This window comes from Dreissena polymorpha, chromosome 4 (assembly GCF_020536995.1).
Source record: "Dreissena polymorpha isolate Duluth1 chromosome 4, UMN_Dpol_1.0, whole genome shotgun sequence".
Classification (NCBI taxonomy): domain Eukaryota; kingdom Metazoa; phylum Mollusca; class Bivalvia; order Myida; family Dreissenidae; genus Dreissena; species Dreissena polymorpha.
This window is the reverse complement of record NC_068358.1, coordinates 100329134-100353805: the sequence shown is the minus strand read 5'-3', so window position 1 is coordinate 100353805 and position 24672 is coordinate 100329134. Positions and strand designations below refer to the sequence as shown.

Genomic DNA, 24672 nt, shown 5'->3' with positions numbered 1-24672 from the left:
TAACTTTTAGTTATCTCTACAGAAGAACGTTTTTCTGTTAGAGTTTCAATCCTTGTTACTTGTGCAAGCATAATTCCATCAGAACTGTATAAAGGTTCTATGGAAATTCATTTTTGACTGGGTATTAGAGAGCATAGTTATTACCTTAATCACTCTGCTAGATACATAGAGGTTTTTCTCATCTTTTTCTTGATGATAAGAAATTGTTCTTTTCTTCATCAAAGGATAGAGATTATGCTTTTGTATACCTTGTTTTGTGTAAGTCATCACAACTCTGTGCTGTCTTACCTATTTTGGAACTGATCCAAACTATGGAACGTCAACACTATGTTTTTCGTTCCTTTACCTTCTTAAGCGGTTTTGACTTGTGTTACATGTTGGGATGCTTAATGAGCTCCCTATGAACCTTTTTAATCAGGCTTATTAACAGTTCCAATATAATTTTAAGACTGTTTTCCTTCTTATTATGGCTTTTACCATACGGAGAATTGAAATTCACGCTTTTTCTGTTGAATACGACCAATTCCAGTTGGATCTATTGTCGTTTTCACTTTGTTGTGTCAGCCAGTATTCCTTGCTTAATATCAAGTCCTCTATATGGCTTCTACCTTCAAGTTTCCAAGTTTTTCTTAAACTGGTAGTCATGAAGATGAGGATAAACTTCTTTGGGAAATCAGGGCTTTGAAGTTCTATCTTAGCAGTGTTAGTCGGAAGTCCATTCGAGGTTCTCAAAAGACACTCTTGATTTCCCCAAAAAAGGGGGGGGGAGATGTGTCTGCGGCTTCTATTTCTCGGGGTTAGACCTCGACTTAGGAAAGTTACTCTTATCTTATCTAAGGATTCATTCATTTTTAGGATCTGACCGCATGAATTAAGAGCTCTGTCTGTTTTGTGGGCATATATTAATCACACCCCACTTTTTGACGTGCTCTAAGCTGTTTTATTTGGATGAATCCGACCACCTTTGTCATCTTTTTATCTTCGTTTTCTGAAGTGCCAACAATACAATTTGTATATGTTTGGGCTTGTTGTGGTTTCACTAACGGTAGTGTCTTGTTTACGACATAGACATATTACTCTGTCCGAGAAGTCATAATTAATACCGTTTTAACAAAGATTACTTGATAACCCTTGTTTAGGGTTTTGCTATCATTAGCTGATAACCCTGTTTATGGGTTCGACTGTGTTGGGAAAATATATACGAACCTTCCCACCGCAGCTGCAAAATCAGCATACGATAACAGGTCAGTATTTATGACATTAAAACAATTTTTTTAAATAAAATTCATTTTAATTATTAAATTCTTACCTGTTATTGGTAAGTCCCACCTCCCACCCCGCTATTCGATTAATATTTTTGTATGTATATTGAAAGAATATTGAGGGTTGGTTACCGATTTTTGGCTAGGTTGCATTGCACTATGTTTGGCCTGGCCTGTGTTACGGTGTTGAGGTGGCGGATTCCCAGTTAAAATTCCGGATGAGTTATTTCCCCTTGGAAAGTATAAGCATATGATAACAGGTAAGTATTTAATAATTAAAATGAATTTTATTTAAAAAAAATGTTTTTATAGAAAACTCGAAAGTTAATATAAACCTTATACTACTTATTGAATACTGAATTGTAATGCCCATACTTACAAATGCAATCCTGTTTCTTGCTGCTGTAGATCTAGTGCAGCAAGCAGTCCAGCTAGTACCTTATCCAGTCCAGGCAAAAAGTCACCAGGCTTAACACCCAGTCCAGGCAAAAAGTCTCCTGGCTTTAAGTCCAGTCCGGGCCTCAAGTCCCCAGGCAGGGGAAAGAATCCGAGACCTGCGGCTAGTGCAACCCTCACCAACAAGAATGTGTAAATAGATAAATAGTATCTGCTTGTCTGATTGGGCAACGTTAAAATGGCGGAGTGCTGCAATTTTGCAATTGCAAAAGCATTTTCATGGCAATTTAATAGTATGCTAAAATGCAGTTGTTTAAGTAGATTTCAAATGATCTCCATTTAGAGATAAGTACTTGTTCTAACCAGGAAACAATCTTGAGACACTTTTACAACTTTGTGCTTCATGGGTTTCATCGTTACCCGCTTACAGTAGCTGTATGTAAAATAACTGTTCTACAAATAAGCAATGTTCTGGGAAAACAGGGGCTAATTCATGTGCATAAGTGTTGTCCCATAATATTCTTTGCAGCCCTTACAGGCTTATCAAGGATAACACTTCACTTCACAATGTTTTTTTTAGAGGAAGTCTCTTCTTAAAGAGAAATACGCTGTTTAGGCGGCATTGTCGTCCCTGATAAGCCTTTGCGGACTGCACCGTCTAATGTGGGACAACACTAGACAAATCCATTAAGCCCCTTTTTCTCACTGTGTGCCTCCATTTGAGATTCATTTGAAAGATTACTACAAGGTTGTGTATTTGCAGACGGCGGGCGAAGCCTCTTGCCAACGGCACATCAGCATCAGACACGGACTTGAGCTCACCTGGGAAGGCAGCCGCCCTCTCACGAGTCATACAGAAAGCAAACCTGGGCAAGAATGTAAGTCATACAGAAAGCAAACCTGGGCAAGAATGTAAGTCATACAGAGAGCAAACCTGGGCAAGAATGTAAGTCATACAGAAAGCAAACCAGGGCAAGAATGTAAGTCATACAGAAAGCAAACCTGGGCAAGAATGTAAGTCATACAGAAAGCAAACCTGGGCAAGAATGTAAGTCATACAGAAAGCAAACCTGGGCAAGGAAAGTCATACAGAACGCAAACCTGGGCAAGAATGTAAGTCATTCAGCAAACCTGGGCAAGAATGTAAGTCATTCAGAAAGTAAACCTCTGCAATAATGTTAGTCATACAGAAAGCAAACCTCGGCAGGAATGTAAGTCATACAGAAGCTAACGTGGGCAAGAATGTAAGTCATACAGAAAGCTTACCTGGTCAAGAATGTAAGTCATACAGAAAGCCAACGTGGGCAAGAATGTAAGTCATACAGAAAGCCAACGTGAGTCATACAGAAAGCAAACCTGGGCAAGAATGTAAGTCATTCAGAAAGTAAACCTCTGCAAGAATGTTAGTCATACAGAAAGCAAACCTGGGCAGGAATGTAAGTCATACAGAAAGCCAAGGTGGGCAAGAATGTAAGTCATACAGAAAGCCAACGTGGGCAAGAATGTAAGTCATACAGAAAGCTTACCTGGTGAAGAATGTAAGTCATACAGAAAGCCAACGTGGGCAAGAATGTAAGTCATTCAGAAAGCAAACCTGGGCAAGAATTAAAGTCATACAGAAAGCAAACCTCTGCAAAAATGTATGTCTTACAAAAAGCAAACTCGGCAAGAATATCGGTGATGTGGACCATATCCACACAAATCACTTGGAACATATTATTTGATTTTATATTCAAGGGAAATGTTAATGATCAATATTTTGTACAATCTGGTAAAAACGAAAATGCACAGACTAATCTGGGAGGATACTTTCTGCCTGAACTTGATTTTTAGCTCACCTAAGCACAACGTGCTCATGGTGAGCTTTTGTGATCACCTTTTGTCTGTCGTGCGTTGTGTAGCGTCAACATTTGCCTCGTTAACTCTCTAGAGGCCACATTTATTGTCCGATATTCATGAAATTTGGTCAGAAGATTGTTCTCAATGATATCTTGGATGAGTACGGAAATGGGTATGTTTGCTTGAAAGACATGGCTGCCAAGGGGCGGGGCATTTTTCTTAAATGGCTATAGTAAAATATTGTTAACACTCTAGAGGCCACATCAATTTTCCGATCTTCGTGAAACTTGCTCAGAAGATTTGTCCCAATGATATCTTGGATGAGTTCAAAAATGGTAACCTTTGCTTGAAAAACATGGCTGCCAAGAGGCAGGGCATTTTTCCTTATATGGCTATAGAAAAATCTTGTTAACACTCTAGAGGCCACATTTGTTGTCCAATCTTCATGAAACTTGGTCAGAAGATTCATCCCAATAATATCTTGAACAAGTTCGAAAATGATGCTGGTTGATTGAAAAACATAGCCGCCAGGGGGCAGGACATTTTTCCATATATGGCTATAGTAAAACCTTGTTAACACTCTAGAGGCCACATTTATTTGTCCCAATGATATATTGGATGAGTTTGAAAATGGTAACCTTTGCTTGAAAGACATTGCTGCAAAAGGACGGGGCATTTTTCCTTATATGGCTATATATGGCTATAGTAAAATCTTATTAACACTTTAGAAGCTACATTTATAGTCCGATCTTCATGAAACTCCATCAGAAGATTCATCCCAATAATATTTGGACGAGTTCGAAAAATGATGCCGGTTGGTTGAAAAACATGGCCACCACGGGGGCTGGGCATTTTTCCTTATATGGCTATAGTAAAACCTTGTTCACACTCTAGAGGTCACATTTATTTTCCGATCATCATGAAACTTTGTCAGAAGATTTGTCCCAATGATAGCTTGTGAGTTCGAAAATGGTTTTGGTTGCTTTAAAAACATGGCCACCAGGGGCGGGGCATTTTTCCTTATATGGCTATTAGTAAAACCTTGTTATCACTCTAGAGGCCACATTTATTGTCCAATCTTCATGAAATTGGGTCAGAAGATTGGGCTCAATGATATTTTGGATGAGTTTGAAAATAAATATGTTTGCTTAAAAAAAACATGGCTTCCAAGGGGCGGGGCATTTTTCCTTATATGGCTTTAGTGAAATCTTGTTAACATGTTCATGAAACTTGGTCAGAAGATTCATCCCAATAATATCTTGAACAAGTTCGAAAATGATGCTGGTTGATTGAAAAACATAGCCGCCAGGGGGCAGGACATTTTTCCATATATGGCTATAGTAAAACCTTGTTAACACTCTAGAGGCCACATTTATTTGTCCCAATGATATATTGGATGAGTTTGAAAATGGTAACCTTTGCTTGAAAGACATTGCTGCAAAAGGACGGGGCATTTTTCCTTATATGGCTATATATGGCTATAGTAAAATCTTATTAACACTTTAGAAGCTACATTTATAGTCCGATCTTCATGAAACTCCATCAGAAGATTCATCCCAATAATATTTGGACGAGTTCGAAAAATGATGCCGGTTGGTTGAAAAACATGGCCACCACGGGGGCTGGGCATTTTTCCTTATATGGCTATAGTAAAACCTTGTTCACACTCTAGAGGTCACATTTATTTTCCGATCATCATGAAACTTTGTCAGAAGATTTGTCCCAATGATAGCTTGTGAGTTCGAAAATGGTTTTGGTTGCTTTAAAAACATGGCCACCAGGGGCGGGGCATTTTTCCTTATATGGCTATTAGTAAAACCTTGTTATCACTCTAGAGGCCACATTTATTGTCCAATCTTCATGAAATTGGGTCAGAAGATTGGGCTCAATGATATTTTGGATGAGTTTGAAAATAAATATGTTTGCTTAAAAAAAACATGGCTTCCAAGGGGCGGGGCATTTTTCCTTATATGGCTTTAGTGAAATCTTGTTAACACTCTAGAGGCCACATTTACTGTCCGATCTTCATGAAACTTAGTCAGAAGATTTATTCTGATAATATCTTGGACGAGTTAAAAAATTATGCCACTTGGTTGAAAAACATGGCTGCCAGGGGTCGGGGCATTTTTCCTTATATGGCTATAGTAAAACCTTGTTAACACTCTAGAAGCAACATTTATTTTCCGATCTTCATGAAACTTGGTCAGAAGATTTGTCCCAATAATATCTTGTTTTCTCAGGTGAGCGACTTTGAGGCCCTCCCTTTTAAAGAAAGTACCATTAAAGCTGAAAGCCGCTTTCCAAGTAGGATAATCTAGGAGGACTCTTTAGGCAAGCATTAAGGCCTGTTTTCCCAGAGGCTGGCTCAAATGTGTCGTGTTTTGAGAAAATTGGGCTTAATGCATGTGCGTAAAGTTTTGTTCCAGATTAGCCTGTGCAGTCCGCTTAGGCTAATCAGGGACGACACTTTATGCTTTTATGTTTTTTTCCGTTTAAAGTTAGTCCCTTCTTACCGAAAATCTTGTTTAGGCAGACAGTGTCGTCCCTGATTAGCCTGTGCAGACTGCACTGGTTGCTGGTCTTGTGTGAGCCATATGACAAGGACCTTGTTGCATGAACAACTGATATTGAATAATTGCTAAAGAAATAAGATAATGTAGTTCAGAGGATAAATTTACTTCATAAATGTTTGAAAATTTGAATTCCATTTTTTTATACATCATAATAATTATTGTTATTAATGATTTTGTTGTTGGCATTGCAGACAAGGAAAACACCAACAAAGGATAAGAAGAAGTGAACAGCTTGAGAGTCTCCTGGGTCTAGGAATCGACTGATTTTAAATGAGTGAAACACATGTGGTGTTTTGATGAACATTTGTTGTAACTTTATGAAGTTTGTATGAAATTCAGTTTTATCAATCAATTGTAATTTATAGCAATGAGTTTTACTTGAGATTTGTTTCTTAACGTAAAAGGCTTGTGGATCTGATGTTAAAGGAAACCAAACCTTTGGAGCATATGATGATGATGATGATGATGGAGCATAAGAGTAAGGTCTGGATTAAAGTTGAAGTATGACCCGTATATTTGTGAACATGATGTTATCATATGGGATTTTTACAAATGAAACAAAGTGATTATTGGTTAGAAATTGTTATGGCATGAAGTTGATGTGTTTTTCTTTATTTGAGTCAACATTTCTTGTTGTGTGTGTCTTTAAATATAGAGCACTCAAGATCGAGTCAGGAAGGATTTTGAGGACTTGCCTATTAAATCATCATACCATCATACACATTTCATTATTTTAAGAATGCGGCTTATTTCACTATGACCCCTGCTCTGGCAGAACAGGGCTTAATGAATGTGTGTAATGTGTCATCCCAGAATAGCCTGTGCAGTCCTCAAAGACTTATCAGGGACATGAATTCCTGATTGAATGGAGTTTTAGTTTGAATGAAGTCTATTCTAAATGAAAATACTGTTAAGATAGAAAATGCCTGCACAAACTATACAGGATAATCTGGGATGACACTTTAAGCACATGCATTAAGGCCAGTTTTTTCAGAAAGAGGCTTATGTTTATAACATACTAAACAGTTTGCAGTTAAGCTGCCTGAAAACGTAAACCTATTCATGCTTATTTGTTTATAGAAATTAAGTTTTGCTAAACAAACCTTAGATTACACATAGTTGTCGTCTAAAATTTTAGCAGAATATCTGTTATTTGTAGCAGAATATTTGTTAAGAACCAATTTTACTTAATAACAAAAACTGAGAAGTAATGTTAAATTAAAACCTAGTTTAAAAGCATATGGGATATAAAGCATGCTATAATTCTTTGTTTTCAATATTTATCACAATTTAATTTACTAGTAAACAGAATTCTGAGCAGTATGCTATGACAACTGAAGTCATTGTAAATGTATTGTATGGTGAAAGCTGAGCTAGATTTGTTCGCTTTACAAGAGAGCCTCTCTCTAGGAGTTAATGTGGATTAATGCATGTGTAAAGTTTCGTCACAGATTAGAATGTTCAGCACATGCTAATTAGGGATGTTCTGCTTTAACTGGATATTTGCCAAGAAGTGACTTCTTTACACAAAATTCAAGAAATGCAGAATGTTTGGTCCCCAATTAGGCTAGACTGTGCAGACTGCGAAGGCTAATCTAGGATGACACTATGCCCATGCATTAAGCCCTGTTTTCATAGAATGAGGCTTGAGTGTTTTATTTGAAATCGGTTTTAATATGTTAAACATGTTAACTATTATTTGTTTGTTTGGCTTGGATCATGTTCAACTTTGAATGCTATTATAAAGTTAAGTATTTATAGACAGATATAATAATACATGTAGTGTGCATTTCCTTTTATTTGCAGTATTATTAATTTTATAATGAAAAGCAAAATAATTACTATTTAATAAATGAATAAGATGCAGCAAAACAAAAAAAATAAGATGCATAACAAAACTGGAATTCACATTTTCAATTTTTGCAATTAGATGATTTTTTTATATCAAATCTTCCCTGATCTTTTATGGAAGTTTAAGAAATTATTTTGATATTCAGCTTTGTTAAATGCGATGTTTTTACATGTTAATTTAAATTGTGAAAGATATGTACAAATTGTCTGAATTCGAATGTTCACTGGCATTTGTTTTCCAGAAATAAACAATGTAGCAATGTGTGTAGCAATGTGTTAAGGTTCTTTTACCGTTTACTATGCCGATGTGTGTATATAAATGTAAGGATTCAGTGTCATGTACTTGTAAATTGTCAACAAATGATGTTCATTCCTTCATCAATTGATGATTCATTCTGCGATTAGCATTAACTTTATTTTCCCCTTCACCATTTTCTAAATTTCATACGTGAAATAAAAAGTTCATTGTGTTAATTGTTTGATTTGCGTTTTCTGTGGTTCTATGATGACTTGTAGCTCGAAAAGTTGCAGCAAAAATAAGATAATAATATATGAGCTGCACTCTGAGCTAAATGCATGTGTATAGTATTGTTCCAGATTAGCCTGCCTAGTAGAACGGGCTAATCAGGGACGATACTTTCCACTTTTTAGCTCATCTGAGCACAACATGCTCATGGTGAGCTTTTGTGATCGCTTTTTGTCCGTCGTGCGGTGTCTGTCGTCAACATTTTGCCTTGTGAACACTCTAGAGGCCACATTTATTGTCTGATCTTCATGAAATTTGGTCAGAACATTTGTCCCATTAATACCTCGACTGAGTTTGAAACTGGGTCATGCTGGGTCAAAAACTAGGTCACGAGGTAAAAAAAAGAAAAACCTTGTGAACACTGTAGAAGTCACATTTGATGCCCAATCTTCATGTAACTTTGTCAAAATGTTTGTCTAAATGATATGTTGGTTGAGTTCAAAAATGGTTCTGGTCCGTTCAAAAAACATGGCCATTATATATATAGGGGGCGGGGCAGTATTCCTTATATGGCTATAGAGAAACCTTGTGAACACTCTAGAAGTCACAATTTTAGCCCAATCATCATGAAATTTGGTCAAAACATTGGTTTCATTGATATCTCTGACGAGTTAAAAAATGGTCCAGATCGGTAAAAAAACATGGCCGCCAGGGGGGCGGGGCAGTTTTTCTTATATGGCTATAGTAAAACCTTGTTCACACTCTAGAGGCCACATTTATTGTCCAATCTTCATGAAATTTGGTCGGAAGATTGGTCTCAATGATATCTTGGATGAGTTCGAAAATGGTTACATTTGCTTGAAAAACATGGCTGCCAAGGGTCGGGGCATTTTTCCTTATATGGCTATAGTAAAACCTTGTGAACACTCTAGAGGCCACATTTATTGTCCAATCTTCATGAAATTTGTTCAGAAGATTGGTCTCAATGATATCGTGGATGAGTTCGAAAATGGTAACGTTTGCTTGAAAAACATGGCTGCCAAGGGGCGGGGCATTTTTCCTTGGCTATATATGGCTTTAGTAAAATCTTGTTAATACTAGAGGCAACATTTATTGTCCGATCTTTATGAAACTTGGTCAGAATTTTCACCCCAATAATATCTTGGACGAGTTCAAAAATGATGCTGGATGGTTTAAAAACATGGCTGCCAGGGGGTGGGGCATTTTTCCTCATATGACTATAGTAAAACCTTGTTAACACTCTAGAGGCCACATTTATTTTCCGATCTTATGAAACTTGGTCAGAAGATTTGTCCTAATGATATCTTGGATGAGTTCGAAAATGGTTTCGGTTGCTTAAAAAACATGGCCACCAGGGGGCGGGGCATTTTTCTTAATATGACCATATATCACATTTATTGTCCGATCATCATGAAACTTGGTCAGATGATTTGTCCCAATGATATCTTGGATGAGTTCAAAAATGGTTCCATATGGTGGAAAAACATGGCCACCAAGGGGGCGTGGCATTTTTCCTTATATAGCTATAGTTAAACCTTGTTAACACTCTAGAAGCCATATTTATTGTACGATCATCATGAAACTTTGTCAGAAGATTTGTCCAAATGATATTTTGGACAAATTTGAAAGTGGTTCCAGTTGCTTGAAAAACATGGCCACCCGTGGTTGGGGCATTTTTCCTTATATGGACTGATGAATCTTCATGAAACTTTGTTAGTATATTTGTTTAAATGATATCTTGGATGTGTATGAAAATGGTTCTGGTCTGTTGAAAAACGTGGCTGCCAGGGTGTTCACTAGTCATGAAAGTTGGTAAGGAAATATTGTTCTAATGACATCTTGGGCTGCACAGAACAGGTCAGTTTCTTTGAACCTCAGGTGAGCGACTTTGGGCCTTTCAGGCCCTCTTGTTCATGGAATTTTTCGTTTAAAAGAGGTATCTTACATAGAAAAATCCAGTCTAGTTGGAAAGTTACTTCCATGACAAGCCTGTTCAGACTGCACAGGGTAACATGGGATGGCCCTACACATGCATTAAGCCCTGTTTTACCAGAGTGCAGCTCATATTTAACCAGCTATTTCCTGGACAACTGTCAGAACTTAAAGAGATAATTTTTTGTTTCTTTACCATTTTATTTAGCAGTATGTTCATTACAAAGTTTGAAAAGGTATGCACATATATGCACACCCACAAACAGTATGTTCTCTTTATTCTGTGTAATATCACACATTTCAACACATCCATTATTTGTAACCAAGAATGCTTATCCAACAAACACTTTTTAGCTCATCTATTTTTTGAAAAAAAATTATGAGCTATTGTCATCACCTTGGCGTCGGCGTCGGCGTCGGCGTTGGCGTTGGCGTCGGCGTCCGGTTAAGTTTTGCGTTTAGGTCCACTTTTCTCAGAAAGTATCAATGCTATTGCATTCAAACTTGGTACACTTACTTACTATCATGAGGGGACTAGGCAGGCAAAGTTAGATAACTCTGGCGTGCATTTTGACAGAATTATGTGCCCTTTTTATACTTAAAAAATTGAAAATTTTGGTTAAGTTTTGCGTTTAGTTCCACTTTTCTCAGTAAGTATCAATGCTATTGCATTCAAACTTGGTACACTTACTTACTATCATGAGGGGACTGGGCAGGCAAAGTTAGATAACTCTGGCATGCATTTTGACAGAATTATGTGCCCTTTTTATACTTAGAAAATTGACAATTTTGGTTAAGTTTTGTGTTTAGGTCCATTTTATTCCTTAAGCATCAAAGCTATTGCTTTCATACTTGCAACACTTACTAACTATCATAAGGGGACTGTGCAGGCAAAGTAATGTAACTCTGACTGGCATTTTGACAGAATTATGTGCCCTTTTTATACTTAGAAAATTGAAAATTTGATTAAGTTTTGTGTTTAGGTCCACTTTATTCCTACAGTATCAAAGCTATTGCTTTCATACTTGCAAGATTTATGAACTATCATAAGGGGACGGTGCAGGCAAAGTTATGTAACTCTGACTGGCATTTGGACGGAATTATGGGCCCTTTATACTTAGAAAATTGAAAATTTGGTTAAGATTTATGTTTTGGTCACTTTACCCCTAAAGTATCATAGATATTGCTTTCATACTTGGAACACTCACAAACTATCATAAGGGTACAGTAAAAGGACAAGTTGCATAACTCTGGTTGTCATTGTTACGGAATTATGGCCCTTTTTTGACTTAGTAACTTTTAATATATGGTTAAATTTTGTGTTTCGATCCACTCGAAGTATCAAGGCTATTGCTTTCAAACTTCAAATACTTACATGCTATCATGAGGTTACTGTACCTGGCAACTTGAATTTTACTTTGACCTTTGAATGACCTTGACTCTCAAGGTCAAATTATTAAATTTTGCTAAAATTGCCATAACTTCTTTATTTATGATTAGATTTGATTGATACTTTGATGAAACTACTCTTACCTGACATACCACAATAGACTTCACCCAAACCATCCCCCGTGCCCTCCCCCCCCCTCCCCCCCTCCCCCCCCCCCCCCCTAATTTTTTTTTTTTTTTTTTTATAAGATCATCTCACAAATGACCACCACACCCTCACACTATACCCCCACCCCACCCCCCCCACCCCCCCCCCCAAATTTTTTTTTTTATTTTTTTTTTTTTTTTTTTTTTTTTTTAAGATCATCTCACAAATTATCACCACACCCTCACACTATACCCCCCCCCCCCCCCCGATTTTTTTATTATTATTTTTTTTTTTCGCTTTTTTGGAAGATAATGTAATAAATGTCCACAACCCCACACTATACACCCCTCTTCACTCCACTCCTCCCTCCTTTGTGATTGAAAATGAGAGTCCCTTCACCTTTAAAAAGAAAATAGATGAGCGGTCTGCACCCGCAAGGCGGTGCTCTTGTTTTAAATTAAACAATGACATGTTTTAAACTATCAACACACCACTCTTAAGTCCAGGGATTAAGTCAACAGCCATACTATATTCCTATCCAAATCTGAAGAGTTCACTTCAGCATTGTTGCTCATGCATTTCTGCAGCACAATACTGATCCTAACATTCTTTGATGCAGGGTTGGTAGAACTAGTCCTTTTGTCAAAGCAATGATACAAGGTAACGGACCGTCGCCAAAACACTTTTTCTCACTTGTGTGTGCATAAGTTACACTGCTACATTCCAGATACCAATAATGCCCTGGGAAAAAACTGGGTTTCATGTATGTGGGTTAAGTGTTATTTTAGATTAGCTTGCGCAGGCTGCAGGCTAACCAAAGAAGACACTTCGCTCTATGGTATTTTTTTAAAGTAAATTTTATTTGCGAAAATCCAAATTTAGGCGAAAAGTGTAGTCCCAGATAAGCCTAAGCGACTGCACATGCTAATCTGAGAGGCACTTTAAGCACATGCATGAAAGCACCAAAGGACAGTGAGCCTCCTATCCATGTTGGATAATATTGGAGATTAATTTGCATAGGATGGAATATTTGCGAAAGCCTTGTATCCTTTAAAGTTTAGATATGGCAGTTTTAATTGAGCCACCTTGACTTGCACATTGGCACTGTTTCATTGGGGAGTACAATATGTCCACTTCACAGCTATGAGCTAGGCAGTTCTGGGCCGCCCCCCTGGTAGTTGCCTGTGATCTCTGCACCACTGAAGTCCATCCCTGGATTCTGAAACAAAACCAAAGCAAAGCTACGAAGACTTGTATGAGCTATGCTCTGTAGATGAGGGAGCCTTATGAATGTGAACAAGTGTGGTCACAGATTAGCCTGTACAGTCTGCACAGGCTATTCAGGGACCACACTTTTGGCCTTTCTGGATTGTTTATTTTAGATTATTCCAAACTAAAATTCAGTCCAAAGGGAAATAGTCCTGGACTGCACAGGCTAATCTAGGGCGACACTTAACGCATATGCATTTAGCACCATTTTTCCAAAGCATTGCTCATAATTGTTTTTGCATTTTTCATGGTACAGCACAAAATGCCAGTTTTTACATGTGGAAAGGTAGAAGAACCAAGCTTACTATACTATACGCATATGCATTTAGCACCATTTTTCCAAAGCATTGCTCATAATTGTTTTTGCATTTTTCATGGTACAGCACAAAATGCCAGTTTTTACATGTGGAAAGGTAGAAGAACCAAGCTTACTTTTCATCGAACGATCAAGGATAGGGCAACGACAACCTAATGGTCAAGGACAACCCTCGAACACAGCCTCTGTCTGAAAGAGGGAGGCGTTGCTTGTTTAAAAAGCACAAATAGCATTCTGATGGGTTGATAACAGTGTTTGCAAGATATCTAACATAAATCATAGTTCCATAGCAGCATCAATAACATACACAACTGTTTAATTTTCTTAATCCTCAGATGAAAACTTTGTAGTGAAATAATGGACACATAAATTCTTTGATTTCCGATTTGAGCAAAAAAGAAAACAAGAGGGACGTAAGGCCCTAACCTCAGAAAAAAGAAACTAAACTATTCTGACTTGAAATGTGACTTCTTGATGTTAAAGGGACTGTCAACCACGAATGACAGAAAAAAAACAAAAGTTCTAAAATACCGTATTTTTTACAATTATTAGGCTATATTGATAAAAACTGGTATATGACATTACTTGAAAAAGGTTCATATTTTCAGTATATTCGGTAATAAAATTCCGCGATGTGAAATCGAAAGTACATCGTGAAAATAGGTGACAAAACGATATACACACTATAAATAACACAAGTTGATTGATCATTTAATAAATAGAATATATACAATTCACTACTCATGCACAATATGCATTCCTTGGTTAACCACGTGACGATGATGATCAATGTACCGGCGTTATTTATAGTTTACTGTCGGTTACCTGGTAGACATACCCAGTAAAATTTATTACCGAATATACTGAAAATATGAAAACTTAACAACTTTTTTCAAGTAATGTAATATACCTGTTGTGATATTTTAATCAATATAAACTAATAATTGTAAAACATTAAGGTATTTTACAACTTTTCTGTTCTTCGTCGTTGTGGTTGACAGTCCCTTTAATAAGCTTTTCTTTAATTTGACCTAGTGACCTAGTTTTTTATATCAAATTACATAGTTTCAAACTTGGCCAAATTTAATTGAGACAAATGTTCTGACAATATTTCGTGAGGATGGACAACAAATGTGACAACACAGGAACCAAACCTTACTGACTCAAAATGTGACTAATAGATGTAAACAAGCTTTTCTTCCATGTGACTTTGTTTTAGTCTCCAATGACCCATTGTCATACTTGGCTGAGATTTTATTGGCATAAATGTCTTGACCAACTTATACCAAAACTAGTCTAAAGAGTGTAAACAAGGTTGAACTATAGCCATATAAGGAAAACTGTCATGCCCCCTGACTACCATCTTTTTCAACAGACCAAAAACCATTTCCAAACTTAGCAGTGATATCATTAGAACAAATTTTCTGACCATGTTTCATGAAGGTTGGACTTGTAGAGTTTTCCCATGCTTAAACTATAGCCGTTTTAGGAAAACTGCTCCGCTCCTGGTGGCCATGTCTTTCAACAAACAGGAAACATTTTCAAACTCAGCTGAGATATCATTAGAGCAAATGTTCTGACCAAGTTGCATGAAGATTAATTGGGCTTTAAAGGGACAGTCAACCACGAATGACGAAAAAAGAAAAGTTCTAAAATACCGTATTTTTTTTACAATTATTAGTTTATATTGAATAAAATATCACGACTGGTATATTACATTACTTGAAAAAAGTAAATATTTTAGTATATTCGGTAATAAAATTTTGCGATGTGAAATCGAAAGTAAATGCAAAAATAGGTGACATAACAATGTACACACTATAAATAACGCAAGTAGATTGATCATTTTATATATAAAATATATACAATTCACTATGCATGCACAATTTTGCATTTCTGGGTTTACCACGTGATGATGATGATCAATCTACTTGCGTCATTTATAGTTTAATAACTGGTAGTTACCTGGTACCTGTACCCAGTAAAATTTATTACCGAATATACTGAAAATATGAAAACTGAACAACTTTTTTCAAGTATTTTAATATACCAGTTGTGATATTTTAATCAATATAAATGTGTATAAATTCCACAGTTTATTAGTTTCATGTGACAAAACAGTTATTTCTAATGTATGTAAATATATCAAAGAAGCTTTTGTTTTAAGAAAAACCTTGCTTAATAATGTTGTTTAATAAATTTCAGTACCGCCTTGACAGAACCTTTGTGTTCTTTCGATTGATTGTGATTATTTGTATTTGTATTCTTACATGACTATTTCTATGTTATGTAATGTTATGTGGTTACACCTTTTTACGTGACAGAAAGCATGTGTATATATAAGTATGAAGACGATGTACTTTTGTATAAGTCTGAATAAACTGTCTGTCTGTCTGTCTGTCTATAAACTAATAATTGTAAAAAAAAATAGTAAAAAATTGTAATTGTGGTTGACCGTCCCTTTAAATGTGACTTCTTCAGCGTTCACAAGGTTTACTCCCGCCATGTAAGGAAAACTGCCCCGCCCCCTGGCTGCCATGTTTTTAAACAAACATGAACAATTTTTTCGAACTCAGCTGAGACATCATTGGAACAAACGTTCTGACCAAGTTGCATGAAGATTTGACTAAAAGTGTGACTTAATGAGAAAAAGATTTTTCTTAAACTAACCAAGGTTTTGACCTAATGTGAACCAGTTATAATCTCAAATATAATTCAGACAAATCTTCTGACCAAGTGCCATGAAGAACGGACAATAAATGTGGCCACTTGCGTTTTGTTACAACGCACAGCAGACAAAAGGCCATCACAAAACTTAAGCATGAGCATGTTTGTGCTCAGATGAGCTGAAAAGTACTTGAGTCTGTCATTTTCAATGAAATAAACTAACAATGAGCCTTTTTGAGAAAACTGGGCTTACTGCATTAGCGTAAAGTGTCGTCCCAGATTAGCCTGTGCAATTTACGACAGTTTCGGCTTTTATGACATTTTTTGTATAAATTAAGTCTCTTAGCAAAAATCCAATTAAGGCGGAAAGTGTCATCCCTGATTAGCCTGTTTGGACTGCACAGGCTAACCTTTGGACGACACTTTACGCATATGCATTATGCCCAGTTTTCTCAGAACAAGGCTCTAATAATGTCCCACGAATAATAATTATTGTACAGTAACCAATATTCACAACAATCTGTATTCAAAAGCTACGCACCCTGATGTATGGGGTAAATTCATATCTTGTAAAATGACAAGCCACTTAAATTCTAGATGGGTTACAGTGTACCTCAAACTGGTATCTCTGCAAGGTGAGCTTTTTCTGCATCTGGTCAAGTGTCCAGTGGTCCGCCCCAAACTGACCCTTGAGAAGACTGACCCAGCACTGGTCTGCGGTCGTCTTGGCCTTGGGCAGGCACAGGCGTAACAGCTTCTTATCCTCTGTAAAGATGCAGAATTTAAATATATGAGCCGCGCTTTGGCAAAACAGGGCTTAATGCATGTGCGTGAAGTGGCGTCCCAGATTAGCATGTGCAGTCCATACAGGCCAATCAGTTATGACACTTTCCCCATGGACTGGAGTTTTGTTTAGAAGTGACTTGCTCAACAGGCTTTTCCCGTACAACACTTTACACACATCTGATAAGTCTTGTTTTCAAGGGTATAGGGTATTTCTGTTGTTTCTTTTAATTGGACTAAACAGAGGTGGTTGGTTTTCTTCAGTATGTAGTAAACACACTATTATAACATGAAACATCATATTTTTCTAAAAAGACCTATATAACAGTTAACCATTGTTAACCTACCCAACAAACAATCCAGAACTTCAAGACATAGTTATTTACAGATAAACAACTTTGAACATTCTTAAGCTAACAATTTATCATAATTTATTTTGCGAAAACATATATCTTACGTAGAAGAGCAAACTCAGAATGTTTATTATACATTTAATTATATTTATTGTGAAAAGTTGCTGGAACTTATATTTCTGATTATTCATTTTTTTAAATCAAATACAATGAAGAAGATGTTTCTTTAACATAAAATACAAACCTATTGTCCAAACGGAATCTTCAGCTTTGATAATGGATGTTAAGTCGCCCTAAAATAGAGCATTCAATTGTAAAATCTTACAGAAGTATTTGTTTTCAATGTTTGCTATTTACCTTTATATACAAATTTGCAATTTAACATCTTAAAAACAAAGCAGACACTTTGAAAACTTGCAAAATGCTTATGGCCAGCTATGAACTAAGGGGCATGATTTGAACAAAAGGACCACTAGAGGATGTTACATGTACACGCTAAATATTTACACAATGACCCTTGTGGTTTTATAAAAGAATATTTTTTTAATTTTTGTTTAAATCTATTGTAAGCTCTGGTGACCAATATATGCAATGGGCCAGAGCTATTTGAACAACTTTGTAAAAGGGTCACCCAAGGATTATTCATGTGAAGTTTTGTTACAATCTGTTAAGGCATTAAGTACAAAGTTAAGGTACCTAACAAACAAACAACATATTATTCTTAAAGCTCCCAATGAGTATTATCTGCTCAGATGAACTATAAAAGAATTTTTTTTTAATTTTTGTTTAAATCTATTGTAAGCTCTGGTGACCAATATATGCAATGGACCAGAGCTATTTGAACAACTTTGTAAAAGGGTCACCCAAGGATTATTCATGTGAAGTTTTGTTACAATCTGTCAAGGCATTAAGTACAAAGTTAAGGTACCTAACAAACAAACAACATATTATTCTTAAAGCTCGCAATGAGTACTATCTGCTCAGATGAACTATGTAAAAATTCAATATTAAGGGCAGATACCTCTGAAAATACATACTCAATGATCATCTGTCTTGTTGCAATAGACTACCCTTGCCATAGTGTAGTATTTAAAGTTTCCAATACACATCTTTGATTTTTTTCCAGAAATTGGACAAACACAGAGTCAGACACAGGAATATGTCACACTGTTCACAATAGCTCAACATGGTCGAGCTAAAAATAGTTAAAGGCATATGTACTTGATTAAACAATAATATTCTATTAGTTTACTCATGACATTCTCAGAACAGCAGTCCTTTTGAAATCTACATTAAATATTATGGATTATCATTTACTGAGCAAATATTTGTTTCCCTGTTTACAACTGACTTATATCTTGCCTTTATTATTATCTTGTCTTTCACAGTGACCGAGAGGGTCTTGTTTGTGACTGCACACTTGACCATTTTTGCGGTGGTTCCTTCTTCAAGGTTTACCTCTACGTAGACCTCCTCCATTGTCTGCCACCACTGTCCCCACTCTGTCCGGCATGCAACGATGCCACTGGATTCATCAAAGTGACTCATATCTATGAGAAATCGTTACAATTATAAGAGCTCTGCAAGTCAAAGTTAATTTGTATAAATTTTAATCACCTCCCAAAAAAACTGTTTTTCTTACGTTGAAGGCTTCTTCCACCAGAGTGTAGCCAGAGAACTTGGAGAAACAAAGACCTGATTCTTTACCTACTTTGTCAAACAAATCTTTTTGGGCTGATCAAAGGCTGAACTTTGGCCCTTCTCAAAAAGTACACATTCAAGTTCGAAACTGTGTCACAAGGTTTTGAAAACGAAGTAACTATGCCAAATTACAGAAAAAGCAGGTAAACACTCTTAAGAAGCCTCCTTTATTTCTAAATCTTCATGAAACTTAGTCAGAACTTTTTTCCCAATAATATTTCGAATGAGTTTGAAATTGGGTTAGGTTGGATCAAAAATAAAGTTGCAATGTCAAATTTAAGAAACTGCGTGAGAACACTCAAGAGGCCACGTTTATTTCCCGAATGTTATTTTGAATGAGTTTGAAAGTGAATCAAGCCGAGTCAAGAACAACGTCACCAAGTAAAAACAAGGATATCAGTAAAACTGATGGATGCTCCCCAATGATGCTTTGTCGATATATGGGTTAATTGTGTGGAAAAAAGTGAGACCTTGAGAAAATCTAATATTAGCCTCAGTGACCTTGACCTCAAACCTCATCAAAAGGTAGAGGTCCATGCAAGGTACCTACATGCCAAATATGAAAGAGATCGGTAAAGTATTGAAGGTGCAATGAGAAACTGTAACAAAAGTGTGACGTAAAAATCTATTATTAGCTTTGGTGACCTTGACCCAAGTGACCTCAAACGTCATTAAAAGGTAGAGGTCCATGCAAGGTATCTACATGCCAAATATGAAAGAGTATTGAAGGTGGTATGAGAAACTGTAACAAAAGTGTGACGGAAAAATCTATTATTAGCCTTGGTGACCTTGACCCCAGTGATCTCAAACGTCATCAAAAGGTAGAGGACCATGCAAGGTACCTACATGCCAAATATGAAAGAGATTGGTAAAGTATTGAAGGTGCTATGAGAAACTGTAACAAAAGTGTGACGGAAAAATCTATTATAAGCTTTGGTGACCTTGACCCCAGTGACCTCAAACATCATCAAAAGGTAGAGGTCCATGCAAGGTATCTACATGCCAAATATGAAAGAGATCGGTAAAGTATTGAAGGTGCTAAGAGAAACTGTAACAAAAGTCTATTATTAGCGTTCGTGACCTTGACCTTGACCCCAGTTACCTCAAACGTAATCAAAAGGTAGAGGTCCATGCAAGGTATCTACATGCCAAATATGAAAGAGATCGGTAAAGTATTGAAGGTGCTATGAGAAACTGTAACAAAAGTGTGACGGAAAAATCTATTATTAGCCTTGGTGACCTTGACCTTGACCCCAGTGACCTAAAACATCATCAAAAGGTAGAGGTCCATGCAAGGTATCTACATGCCAAATATGAAAGAGATCGGTAAAGTATTGAAGGTGCTATGAGAAACTGTAACAAAAGTCTATTATTAGCCTTGGTGACCTTGACCTTGACCCCGTGACCTCAAACATCATCAAAAGGTAGAGGTCCATGCAAAGTATCTACATGCCAAATATGAAAGAGATCGGTAAAGTATTGAAGGTGCTATGAGAAACTGTAACAAAAGTCTATTATTAGCCTTGGTGACCTTGACCCCAGTTACCTCAAACGTCATCAAAAGGTAGAGGTCCATGCAAGGTATCTACATGCAAAATATGAATGGATCGGTAAAGTATTGAAGGTGCTATGAGAAACTGTAACAAAAGTGTGACCGTACGGAAGTGCGGAAGGACAAACTGGCAACTATATGCTCCCCATATATACTGGCAACTATATGCTCCCCATATATATATATATATATATATATATATATATATATATATATATATATATATATATATATATATATATATATGGGGAGCATAAAAAAGTCTGTACAGATTTATCAGGTACATGTATGACACCTTCCACTTGTATGGAATTTTTCGTTTACTCTTCTAAAGAAAAATGAAGTCTGCACAGGCTAATCTAGGACAACACTTAACCAGCATGCATTAAGCCCAGTTTTCTCAAAATTTGGCTAATTTGAACTACCTTAAGGTAGCGCACCCGTAATGGGCACCTATCCAAATATAATCTTATATATTATTTTCTTAATCAGCATCATTTCACTGAACTACATGCAAATTGTTAGGTAGGCTTTCCATGCTTTAAAAAAAATATACTGATTTTTTCAAAACCACCCCCACACTCGGCTTTTGTCCAGTTTATGTGCACCCCTGGGGTATATGAAAGTTCCATAATTCATCCAGATTTCCAAATATAGGCATGCAGTTGGTGTGTACAGATGCAGAAAAGGTGTTTAAAATTTAAACAAGATGAAAAAAGTTTTCTTTTACAGCCATTTATTTTTTATAACTTGTTATCTATGGAAGAGCGCCATGAAATGTAAGTGGTTTTAGGCCACGTAGAAATTGGGTTGGTTAAAAACAAAGTGTCATAAAATTCAAAACAGTATCATTAAAGTAATATTTTGAACTTAGTTTTTATAGATACACTATATACAGCAAAAATACCAAGAAATAGACAGATTTACCGTTTATTTTTTGCAATAAAAATAAAATTGCAACATGCATGGTTCGTATTTTCAGCAGTAAATCACCCAATTAAGCCATAACGTTGTTTTAATTTTAATAATTGAAGAATGTGCATAAAAATTGCAACATATTTAACAATAAACATAGCTTATATGCCATATTAAATCAAATTACGTTAGAAAAGAAATAAAATGCGTCGCAAAAAGTATACGTCGTCGGCAGGATTCAAACCTGCGCGGGAATATCCCAAAAGATTTCTAGTCTATCGCCTTAACCACTAGGCTACGGCACCTAATATTAGGCTCTTCAACCTTCCAAGAAATCGCGGGAAATCATTAGGGGTGCGCTACCTTAATTACTCTAAGTTTTCGGATACTTTTGTGTCCGAAAATTTAAATATGAAAATTATTCGAAAATTACAGGTGTCAGAAAATTAAAGACAAAAAATAAATGTTCTAAAATTTTTATTATATTCAAATAAAAGCAATAATCAATGAACACTAGTGTTTCTGCTTTGAAATAAATACAACTTCATAGCTTTTCTGAAATGATCCAGAACAAAAGTTTCCTGAATAGGAAGATATCATTTCAAAATGCTATCTATCTATCTATCTATATATACTGTCTAACTCCCCTTTCGGGTATTATCGACAGGTGCGCAGTCAGTGCAGGTAAAAGTGTTAAAAGTGAAAAAGTGAGAATGTTAAAAGTATGTTGGATTTATTAAAAGGTGAAGTGATTTAAGGTTAAAAACTGATAAAAACATGTCTCCCAGAGTTCAAGGGGCAGAAGGGAAAGGCAGGGACTGCTTAAACCCTTCAAGATCAGGATGTAAAACTGTAGTGGCGGGGAGGTTGTTCCACATCACAATAGCACTTGGAAAAAATGAAAACTTATAATAATTTGCAGTTGTATGGATCTGTCCGTAGGAGAGGGGATGCATGTGAAGAGTGAATCTGGTGGGGCGCTCAATATATGATGGTAGGGGTACAGCCACTAAACCTTGAACAATTTTGAAAAACATTATTAATGTAGTGTTATTTCGTCTATCTTGTAGGGTCTGCCAACCAAGTTCCTGTTGCATGGAGGTGACACTGTCATATGGGGAATAGTTATGTTTGACCCAGCGGACTGCTCGGCGCTGTACATTTTCAATATTTTGTATATTTTGTAATGTATGAGGGCTCCATATGGAAGAAGCATATTCAACCTGTGTTCTAACCATGGTCTTGTATGTGAGCTGGCGAATGTTGGAATTTCTAGTCTGTATGTTCCTGCGGAGAAAACCAAGAGATTTATTAGCGTTATTTGTAATTCTATTTATATGCGTGTTCCAGGAAAGGTCTTTTGAAATGTCCACGCCTAAGTATTTTGCATTGTCAACAGTTTCTAATATTTGTCCATGGAGCCTGTAATTAAATGAGAATTTTGATTTATTTCTGGTTATGTTTAAAACTTGACATTTACTTGGGTTGAACTCCATGTCCCAAAGATGATCCCATTTCATTAGTTTATCTAGATCTTCTTGTAGAGTGTGGCAGTCATGCATATTGTTGATTGTTAGGTATACGGCAGTGTCATCTGCAAATAAGCGAACTTGAGAGGTAATAGACTTAGGTAAGTCTTTTATATAGAGAAGAAAAAGTAATGGACCAAGCACAGACCCTTGTGGTACCCCGGATGTCACTGGTACCTCTGATGATAGTTCTCCATCTAGAGCAACCCGTTGAGTGCGACCTATAAGGAATGATTTGATTCATGAGAAAGTATCTTTATCCACACCATGTTCCTGTAATTTGAAAAGCAGTTTAAGATGGTTTACTTTGTCTAACGCTTTGCTGAAATCAAGCAATATTAGATCAGTTTGTTTTCCAGATGTCATATTTCGTGCCAGGTCATCAATGAGTTGTAGAAGTTGTGTTTCGCAGGAACGCTTTTCTCTGAAACCATGCTGTAAAACATAAAGTATGTTATATTTATTGAAATGAGCTGAAAGATTAGAAGCAACTATATGTTCTAAGGATTTACATAAAATACAGGTGAGAGAGATAGGTCTGTAATTTGCTGGGTCTTCTTTGCTCTCTTTCTTGAACAGCGGTATTACATTTGCAGATGTCCATACTTTCGGGAGAATTCCGGTGTCCAGGGATTTCTGAAAAAGGAGTGTTATTATTGGAGAAATTTCTGAACTTAATTCTTTTAGAACAAGAGGTTTGATGTTGTCTGGACCTGCTGTCTTGTCTGGTTTAAGATTGGATAGCAACTTCTGCACCCCATTTACACTGACTGTGATCTTTGGCATTGTTGGAAATTTTCTGAAAGATGATGAAATTTCATAAAGATTTCTGAAAAAGGAGAGGCATGATTGAGAAAGGGTAAGGGGGGACATAGGTGTGAAAACGGATTGGAACTGTTGGTTCAACACATTGGCCTTTTCTTGATTCACTGAAATTGATTTTCCTGAAACATTGTCAAAAAGAGTAGAATGCCGCTGGGTGAAGCGATTGTTTTCTACCGATAAACATGGTTATTTCCCTGATTACGCAAAGTTTATGGTCCATTGCCCTCAGGCATGTGTCTCCCAGGTTTTATGACCTTAATCCGTTTGTACAAATCCATGATCAAAGTGTCACAAGATAATACTCCTATAAATATGAGGTCGATTTACAAGCGGGGTAGCTTACGTCTAATTATTTGGACTAACAAGATAAGCGAATACAGTGGCAAAATCTGGTAAAATAGCACTGTAAAATATACTGTCCGAAAATTTAGTCATTCACTATAGACGAAAACGCACATGTCCAAAAATTAAGAGTAACGAAAAATTATTATTTTGGCCAAAAAGGGGTGTCCGAAAACTTAGAGTGTCCGAAAACTTACAGTAATAACGGTACCTTTTCTTTTAAGCAGAAGCAATTGTACAACAACAAGAATATTAAACTTAGTATAGAATATAAGTTCTTCTTCAATGTGTGAGGTTTTATGAGTAGATACTTGTAGCTCAAGGGTCAGTAGCTGGGAGTTAAATTATTGCAACTACCACTGTTAGTTTTTTGTTGTTTGTAAATTGTTGTTGTTGTTCTGGAAATGTCAATTTACGACAGGACGACTGCTTTACAACTTCCGCAATACTGTCAGCGTGTGAAATTGTGAATTGAATATTGCTGAATTTCCTACAATTGCATCATACACCGGTATAATATAATTGTTTATTTTGCCTCGATAA

The 24672-nt window shown here is 36.4% G+C and overlaps 3 protein-coding genes across 7 annotated transcripts in view; 2 read left to right on the top strand and 1 right to left on the bottom strand.

Annotated features, from left to right (window-relative positions):
* LOC127879950 (sister chromatid cohesion protein PDS5 homolog A-like) overlaps window positions 1-8395 on the top strand; it is a 107883-nt gene extending 99488 nt beyond the window's left edge. The window contains exons 32-34 of the mRNA XM_052427082.1: window positions 1671-1850; window positions 2422-2536; window positions 6262-8395. Coding sequence (XP_052283042.1) covers window positions 1671-1850; window positions 2422-2536; window positions 6262-6297 — 331 coding nt within the window. The 3' untranslated portion in view covers window positions 6298-8395. The remainder of the gene's footprint in view (window positions 1-1670; window positions 1851-2421; window positions 2537-6261) is intronic.
* A 4321-nt stretch (window positions 8396-12716) lies between these two features.
* On the bottom strand, window positions 12717-24540 carry LOC127879953 (nudC domain-containing protein 2-like). Of its 5 annotated transcripts, XM_052427091.1 has the most exons (6): window positions 24341-24540; window positions 18628-18815; window positions 17510-17558; window positions 16743-16894; window positions 13579-13651; window positions 12717-13096 (listed from the first exon to the last, which is right to left on the bottom strand). In XM_052427091.1, exons 2-5 carry the CDS (start codon window positions 18811-18813, stop codon window positions 13622-13624), a joined length of 417 nt encoding a protein of 138 aa, XP_052283051.1. In that variant the 5' UTR covers window positions 18814-18815; window positions 24341-24540; the 3' UTR covers window positions 12717-13096; window positions 13579-13621. The 5 variants fall into 5 exon arrangements, with proteins under 5 accessions (XP_052283051.1, XP_052283048.1, XP_052283047.1 ...); XM_052427088.1 differs by lacking the exon at window positions 13579-13651 and having other exon boundaries at window positions 24327-24540; XM_052427087.1 differs by lacking the exon at window positions 13579-13651.
* LOC127879951 (leucine--tRNA ligase, cytoplasmic-like) overlaps window positions 24538-24672 on the top strand; it is a 41916-nt gene continuing 41781 nt past the window's right edge. Inside the window, exon 1 of the mRNA XM_052427084.1 lies at window positions 24538-24640. The gene's annotated coding sequence lies outside the window, so the exon portion shown is untranslated. The remainder of the gene's footprint in view (window positions 24641-24672) is intronic.